General features: G+C 49.0%; 1 protein-coding gene across 1 annotated transcript; it reads left to right on the forward strand.

Moving 5' to 3' along the window:
- Positions 1–4,888: 4,888 nt before the first annotated feature.
- LYZL4 (lysozyme like 4) lies at positions 4,889–8,597 on the forward strand. The gene is made up of 4 exons (XM_066352012.1): positions 4,889–5,027; positions 5,147–5,296; positions 6,713–6,791; positions 8,528–8,597. Exons 1-4 carry the CDS (start codon positions 4,889–4,891, stop codon positions 8,595–8,597), a joined length of 438 nt encoding a protein of 145 aa, XP_066208109.1.
- Positions 8,598–8,973: the final 376 nt, after the last annotated feature.

The following is an 8,973-nucleotide window of genomic DNA, read 5'->3' on the forward strand; positions in this document are numbered from 1 at the left end:
AGTCCATCTGATCCCATGAGTCCTTAAAAGCGGGAGAGGAGGCAGGAGGTGAGTCAGAGAGACACAACAATGGAAGAAGCAGCAGGAGAGAGTCAAAGTGGGGGCGGATTTTGACCCATTCTTGCTGGCTTTGAGGCTAGAGGCAGGGAAATGCAGCCAGGAAGTTTGGGTGGCCCTAGCAGTGGGGATGGCCCTCCGGCTGCCAGCCTGCAAGGAAACGGGATCTCAGTCCTACAGCCTCAAGGAACTTCGTTCTGCCAACAACCCAAACAGATCCTCCTCGAGAGCCCCCAGGAAGGGGGCACGACCCTGCCAACACCTTGATTGTAGCCCATGAAACTCAAATCAGGCTTCAGACTTATAGAACTTTAAGACCATAAATTTGTGTTGTTTAAGCTGCTAAATTTGAGATCACTTGTTACATCAGGGGTCGGGAAACTTTTTGGCTGAGAGAGCCATGAAGGCCACATATTTTAAAATGTAATTCCGTGAAAGGCATACAACGACCTGTGTACATTACACATTATCCAATAAAAATTTGGTGTTGTTCCGGAGGACAGCTGTGGTTAGCTCCAGCCACCCGCAACCATGAACATGAGCGGTAGGAAATGAATGGATTGTAATACATGAGAATGTTTTATATTTTTAATGTTATTATTTTTTTATTAAAGATTTGTCTGCAAGCCAGATGCAGCCATCAAAAGAGCCACATCTGGCTTATGAGCCATAGGTTCCCGACCCCTATGTTACAGCAACAATAGAAAAAAAAAGATACAAATGCTATGGCAACTGGCCCCTCCCTGCTTCAGAATTTCCTGTTGCATAGCAACTGATGTCATAGAAAAGATTCTAGAAGAGCAGGCCATGGAAAAGGACTTATGGCTTAGAAGCTCTTAGGTGAAGACAAATGGGCTATTGAGAAGTAGCATCTGAAAATCCAGGGAACTGAATGGAGGGAGAGCAACTTCCCCTGAAGCTGCCATAGTGGCTGTTCCTCCCCTCCCCTGAGAAGGTACCTCCCCTGCAGAAGGACTGGTGGACTGGTAAGCAGGCAGGGACATGGTGGGTGGGTGGGAATCGGGACAGGAGTGATAATACCCAGCTGCAGGTGACATTCATCAGCAAATTCACTTACTGCTCATCTGATGACTGTTCTGTTGGGGAGAGTAGATTTTTGTTCCTTCATTCATTCCAAATATAGTTATTGAAGACCTATTGTGTACCAGCCTCTCCTCTAAGTTCTGGGGATAAAATGGAGAACAAAACAGACCAAGTTTCTGCATCTCTGGTGCTTACACTCTAGTAATGGGAGATAGACAAGTGAGTAAATAAATAAACAAGGTAATTTCTGAAATTGACTTATATTATGAAGAAAATAAGAACTTTTGTCTATGATGGGCAGTGGTCAGGGAATACTATTTGAGATGGTGAGCTCAGTTGAGCTGAGGCCATAACCAGAAAGAGCAAGGTGTGTGGTGTTTGAAGGGAATCATGTTCCAGTCAGAAGAGACAGCATGTGCAAGAGACCTGTGGTGGGAATAAGATTGGGACATTAAAAAAACACATGCAAGCCCTGGCCAGTTGGTTCAGCAGTAGAGCGTTGGCCGGGTGTGTGGAAGTCCCAGGTTTGATTACCGGCCAGGGCACACAGGAGAAGCGCCCATCCGCTTCTCCACCCCTCCCCCTCTCCTTCCTCTCTGTCTCTCTCTTCTCCTCCCACAGCCAAGGCTCCATTGGAGCAAAGTTGGCCTGAGCACTGAGGATGGCTCTATGGCCTCTGCCTCAGGCGCTAGAATGGCTCTGGTTGCAGCAGAGCAATGCCCCAGATGGGCAGAGCATCGCCCCCTGGTGGGCATGCCGGTGGATCCCAGTTGGGCCCATGCGGGAGTCTGTCTGCCTCCTCGCTTCTCACTTTGGAAAAATACAAAAAAACCAACAACACACACACACACACACACACACACACACACATGCAAGATGAATGTGGTGTGAAGGTGAACAAGGAAAGGTATGAAATCGGGCTGGAGAGGTTCTCAGGGGCTAGATCAGGAAGGGTCTTCTCAGCCAGGTTAAAGAGTTGGGATCTTTTATAATTTTATTTTAGAGAGAGAGAAGAGAGAGAGAGAGAAAACATCGATTTGTTGTTTCACCAAGTTGTGCATTCATTGGTTGCCTCTTTTATGTGCCCTGACCAGGGATTGAACCTGCAACCTTGGTGTATAGGGACAATGCCCTATCCAACTGAGCTACGGGGCCAGGGCTGAACAGTTGGGATCTAATTTAAAGTAGAAGGGGAGTGCATTGGAGGTGGGTGATGTAACGGGATATGGTTTATAAGAAGATCTTTCCAGTGCTGTGTGGAGGACAGGGAGGGGGAACAAGAGAGGTGCATGATGTGAAGAGTACAGGTAGGAAGCCAGAGACGGTGATCATCTGGACAAGGATGGTGTGGAGATGCCGAGGGGGATAGGTTTTGGAAGAACAGGGGACAGAGCTCCCAATGAGTTGTCTGCTGGGGAAGAGGGAGGAAGAGAGGACTTCTTGTGCCTTTGATGAGTTGAGATGGGGCCTTCCCCCTGGGAGACAGACATTGCCCAAAGTATTGTTGGCTCTGTGGGAAACATAAGCGTCAACTTCTCTCAGATACCCTGGGATTCGGTTACTAAGCTGAGGGCATAGAGTGCACCGGGTCGCAGATAAACAAGTGTCCATGAGAGATTGAGTGTTTTGCATGTTTAACTCATTTACTCTTCAAATCAGTGCAATTAAGTGAGTATTACTTTCACATCTATTATAAGTGAGGAAACAGGCACAGACAGAGAGACTGGGTAACTACCTTAGACCACTCCCGGGATCACTGAGATCCCAGCCACCGAATGATTAAAGCAGAAATTTGGACCCAGGCCACCTGACTCCCAACTCTGAGCACTTAATTAATTGCTAGGCCCTCCTCCACAGTATAGTTGGTGGGCTGGTCATGTCCATAGTTAATCATGCAGCTTGAGAGTTGAAAGAAATGCTTGAAAGTGCAATTCTTCTGATTCATGAATATATTTGTTTCCAACTTTTGCCCAGGTTAGACATCATTGAGGTCATTGGTCTCAATAGGGGGCCATTTTGTCCCCCAGGAGATATCTGGCAATATCTAGACACATTTTTGGGAGTCACAATGGAGAGAGTTGAGTTACTGGCATCTAGTGGTCAGGTATGCTTCTAAATAATCTCCAATGCACAGGAGAGCCTCCAGAACAAAGAACTTTCCAGCCCAAGTGTCAAGGCTGAGAACCCCAGGTGTAGGTGAATATAGGCTGTAGGATGTGGATATATATGCACCTGTGAATAATGATAAACAGGAAATGATGCAATGAATTGTCCAACTGGTATGAATGTACGCAGTGTTAGGGATTGCAAGGCATACCAGGTGCCAGGTTAGGGATACGTTGTAATTTCCGATTGTACTTCCTAGTCCGAAGGACAGGACACAGATGGACTAGGACAATGGTCAGGTAGGTATGATGGAAGTGCTTTTGAGGCCAATAAGGACTCAGAGAGGGATTATTTTTGAAGGATGGCATCAGGCTTCAAGGAGGCAGCATCTGGGGTGGAGACCTCAAAATGGAGCAACAGTTAGGTGGGAAAAGGCATGGTAGGGCCCTGTGCACGGAGAAGAACCATGAGAGGTGACACCACGGTGAGAATTAGGGGGAGCACAGGCCTGGAGGCAGCGGTGTGGGGAGGTGTGGAGAGGCGCAGAGAGGGAGCAACATGGGATTCAGAGGTGACAGATTTGGTTCCTCTGGATAGAGGAGACCAGGGTAAGAACAGAACATGGAGGGCTGAGGAAACCAAGTGTGGGTTTTCCATGGTAAGGAACAGGGAACCAGCAGCATTCTCAAAGGAACATTTTGTACATCCTTTGAGGACATTCCTCAGTCACGCTAGAAAACGAGGCTTGGAGGAGTCTGCCCGGGTTAGCGGAGACCAGGAGGCTGGGCTGTGACTTAGCCTTTGGCGGTGAGGGAGGCTGAGGTGGTGACAGCAGAAATGGGGGATAAACTCAGGAGTCAATTCTCTGAGCACCCCAAAAGGTGTCCCCCCACTTCTCTAGATGAGAAAGCAGCACACTGTGAGGCCAAGTGACACGTCTTCTGTTGCTGCTGATGACCCAACTGATAAAGGACAGGTCTGGGCTGGACCAGGGTTTGTCTCCTTGTGTGGCCAACAGCAACAGAAACTCAGTGGAGTTTGGTTTGGACAAAACCCAGTGAGCAGACTGTGTAGAGGGCAGGACCACCCCCCAGAATCTATTCCAGGGTGGCAATGGTGGAGACCACTCCACATGACGGTGGTGGCTGGGCTCCGGTGGTGGGACCGTGACGAATGTCTTCTTTCTTTCTTTTCTGTTTTCTCAAAATGTATTTAGTAACAAGTTCTATTGATACTTCCACAATAAAGGGAAAGAAAGGATTTCAGCATCTGCAACTGATGTGAAAGACACATGAGTGAGGACAGACCAAGAGGGGGAAAGTGTGTGTGTGTGTGTGTGTGTGTGTGTGTGTGTGTGTGTGTGTGTGTGTAAGTGAGTGAGGGAGAGAGAAAGAGAACTTCAAAACGACACTTTTCTTAGAAAACGAGATGCTAAGAAGAGGAGGCAGGGTCCCCGGCACCCTGGCTGTGCAGGAACTGGTGGCGTAGGATCCGGACGGGAAGCAGCGTGCAGTGTCCTGGTCAAGTCCGGCGGGACTCCATTTCTCTGAGCACACTGAGTTGCACGCCCCACTCCTACAGTGCTCTTCTCGTCCTTCAGAGGAACCAGTGTCCCTGGAGACCTAGGTAGACGTGATCTGTGACTCCGCCCATTCACTGTTGCCCAGAGCTGCGGGAGCGGATGAAGGTGTTAGTGGTTCTCTCCCTCGTTGGCTGCCTGGTGGCCCCAAGGGGCGCTGATGTCTTGGGACGCTGCGTGGTGGCTAAGAGGCTCGACGAAGGAGGCCTGAGTGACTTTGAGGGCTACAGCCTTGAAAACTGTAAGTAGACCCCTCTCAGCCCCCTGCCTCTCACCCCTTCTCCCTCCGCCCCTTGCCCAAGCACCCCCAACGCCAGCCCTCCTCTGAGCCACCCACACACACCTCCTGTCCCATCGTAGGGGTGTGCCTGGCTTATTTCGAGAGCAAGTTCAACCCCGAGGCTGTCTACGAGAACGTGCGGGGTTCCTACATGGGCTATGGCCTCTTTCAGATTCACGACAATGACTGGTGCGACAATGGGAGGAACCGCTGCCACATGTCCTGTTCCGGTAGGTCCCCTCCCTCCGTTCCGCACTGGGGCACTGGGGGCCACCGCGCTGAGCTCAGAGGCCTGCCTTCCTAACGGCCAGAGTTTGCAAGTTTGGAGCAGGAAAGAGGCAGGCTTGGCAGGGGCTGGGCTGAGCCAAATCCAGGGCGGGGCCCTGGGATGGGGGCAGTGCCGCATCGCCAGGGCACATGGAGAGAAAGGGTGGCCTGGGGCCCAGAGATGGACACCCACATCCAGGTGGGCGGAGAAGGTGTCCCAACGTTGAGAGCAGGCAAGGAGGAGGCTGCAGGCATTAGAGTCCACTGAGTCTGAAGGGTGACTGCCGAGGGCTCCTGATGTTATCCACGCCAGGCACCACACTCTTGTTCCAAGGAAACAGAGCTGCCACCTGGACAGGCAGCAGTGGTCCCCAAGAGGAGACAGAGGTGTGCCAATCCACAGGAACTTGCCCCGCTTAGGAGATTCCAAGTGCCTGTGGTCAAGAAGAGGCGGCTCCCCAAAGTCAACTCATCTCATCCATGAGCGTTTCCCGAGCGCCCACTAAGTGCCAGGGGAACTACATAAGATCCCCAAGTTGTGGGTGGCAGGGGTGGAGCACCCACCATTAGGGAGGTCCTTGTCCCCTGCCCCTTGCCATGTCTTGAATGGTGGGGCCGTGGAGGACAGCAGTGGGAGATGAGGCTGGAGAAGTGGAAAGCCATGGGGGGCCACGTTGGACTAAGCTAAGGATTTGGGGTTCCATTTTACAGGCAACGAGGGGGCACTGACGTATGTTTTAAAGAAAAGTAGTCAAACAAAATCAGAGAAGAAGAGAGGCATAGTGCAGGCAGGAAGGAGGGTACTGCTGTAGTCCCAAGTGGGAGGTCGAGGTTTCCACATTGCAAGGAGGGCATGGAAGGATGATTGCATAGCCATCTTGGTTCCTCGGGGGCCTCTCCTATGCTGTTCCTTCTGCCTGGAACAGTGTCCCTTCCGTGATTTCCTCCACCCCCTTTCCTTCCTTACTCCTTTAGATGTCCGTTGGCCCAATAACCCTTTCCCCTGATTCTTCAAGTCTAAATGAGGTGCCCCCACTCCATGCTCCCGCACCAAGTTGCGTTTCCCACCATTCCAGGGATTCTTTGTATTATCATCAACTGTAACCTGTACCCACCTCTACACCACAGGCTCCCAGGGAAGGGATTCATTATGTGGTCACTTTTAATGAAAATATTATAGGAACGACAGGAATAAGTCAATAGATTTAGTAAACTATGACCATATCCTGCTACCTCCCAACGTCGGCTGAGAAAAATCTAGGGATAGATTTGTTCTTGGAGTCACGTGGAAGCCCCTCTGTAATGATACCTTCCCTGATTTACTCTGACCTAGCGGCCAGGTGGTGGTATGATATTATTCTGCTTTATTTTCTCCACAGCTTTACTGAATCCAAATCTAAATAAGACAATTGAATGTGCTAAGATAATTGTACAAGGAAAGAAAGGAATGGGATCATGGTAAGTGGTGCATCTTTAAATATTCTGTTAATGACTTTTACCCATTGAATCTTAATCTTGGTTTAATTTTGGCTGCAGACCCGTGATCCCAAACTAGCAGATCCTACTCACCAAGTTAAGTAGAACAACACCATTGAGTTCTGCAAGCCCAAGGCCACAGAAGGAAGAAAATAATTATCAGTCAAACTGCCTTAAGTTGAACATGTTTTTTCCCTCAAATCTTGTAGAAGGTCATACAGGATGCTAGTATGAGTGTCCTTGAAATAAATCTCTGTGTATGTCTCTGATTATTTCTTTCATATGAATTCCCTCATGGGGTTTCAAATACTTTCAAAGATCCTTGAGGCATGTTGTAAAATGACTGTCCAGCAAGCTCGTACCAATTTACACTAACAATAATTTAGTAAAATGCTGCTGACTGCTCTCTCACCAATTACAAAACCTTTGCCATTTGAAGGTAGAATACAATTTTGTCTTATCTTCTTTCGCATTTTATGCTGTCTCGTTAGGGTGTTTCCTATTGTGTTATCTGTCTTTTTCTTATTAATTTGTTAGGAGTTATTTATATATGCTGGACAAAAGTTTTTGTTGGACACAATTATTGCAAATATCATCTTGCGTTCTGTGGTTTACCTTTTCACCTTCTTAATGGAGTCTTGATTAACAGAAGTTCTTAGTCTTGATGTCACCCCAGTTTATCATTACTTTCCTTTTTAGTTATTTTTGTTTATTTTAAAGTCATCTTTGCCTATTCCTAGGCCATGAGGATATTCTTAAATTTTTTTTTCTAAAAGTGTTATTGTTTTACCTTTCTCATTTAACTCTCTAATACTTTTCTTTCTTTTTCACTCGTTGCATCGGCTAGGCTCTCTAGTGAATGTTGACTAGAAGTGTTAGTAACGGCATTCGTGTGTCATTCCCAATCTCACAGTTAAGGTCACTATTTTAGCACTGAGTGAGATGTCTTCTTTACCATTGTCAGGACGGCCTGCTATCACTTCTGTGGTGGGTCTCCATTAGCCAGTAGACACTCTGTCACCACCAGTTTCTGCCTTCCGTTGCCTCTGCTGCCTTCCCCTCCAGCCCTCACATCAGGATAGACTGCCTGGTTGATTCTGGGTATTGCTGTCTGCAGTTAGGATGGTATTTTCAGATCTGACATCTTAATATATCTGGGGACAGTGAGGATCACTTTTTGGGGCACCAGGAGAGAGGTTAGAGAAGCTCAGTCCAGCTGACCTGGGCGTGGCGCAGAGCTACCAGCCACTTGAGAAGGTGGGGGTGAGGCAGGTGCGCGGTACGGCGAACCCGGCCCTGGCCTAGCATGCAGGGTTTCTGTTTCAGGTCTAGGTCCTGCTGTGGGCTCCCAGCATGACCCCGGGCCAGTCCCAGAACTCTGGTACTCACTCCAGAGAAGTTACGAAGACTAACCTTGCAGGGCTGGGGAGAATTTCGTTCACAGTTCCTCTTCCCCACCTTGCAGTGTGGGGTTTACAGAGAGATGGATTCGTTGGGGTGCTGGGCAGGAGGAGGTAGGGAGCACCAGCATTCACGTTAGGATCTGGTGGGGGCAGTACGAGCCATACTCGGGATGCTCGGGAGCACTCAGAAACCTGCTCACAGCACGAGTGGCATGCTCAGATTCCGCCAGGGCCAGGCCGGGTGTGAAGGGGCCAGTGGGGGGCTGTGACCCCTGGAGATTCTGAGCTCTGACTCCCTGGGTTTCCTCTCTGCAGGCCCTCCTGGAGCCTGAACTGCCAGAACTCTGACACTCTGGAACGGTGGTTGGACGGATGCGAGCTGTAGCCACGGGCGGCCCTCACAACAGTCACAGTGGCATCTGCTGAATGAACAGGTTTCCCTGTGTGCTGCCTGCACTCAGTCTTGTAGATTATCTTACCACTTGACGACAGCTCCAGATGGAAAAGGACAAAAGTCTGCCTAATTCAGAGATGCAGGATGCAGAATAAACCAGCCAGTTACTCAGCCTGGGCCCAAGCTCTCCATTTGTACGAGGATGATATTGTGACCATTACGAGGATAACCGTCATTTACCATTGTTATGATTTACTGTTTCTTAATCTTGGAGGATTTGGGAGAAGGAAAGGGTCTGGAAAACAAGCTGTTTTCTGTAAATATTAAACAGGAAAAGGAAGAAAAGAGACAATGGAAGAAGAGGGAA

This window comes from Saccopteryx leptura, chromosome 10 (assembly GCF_036850995.1).
Source record: "Saccopteryx leptura isolate mSacLep1 chromosome 10, mSacLep1_pri_phased_curated, whole genome shotgun sequence".
NCBI classification, from domain to species: Eukaryota; Metazoa; Chordata; class Mammalia; order Chiroptera; family Emballonuridae; genus Saccopteryx; species Saccopteryx leptura.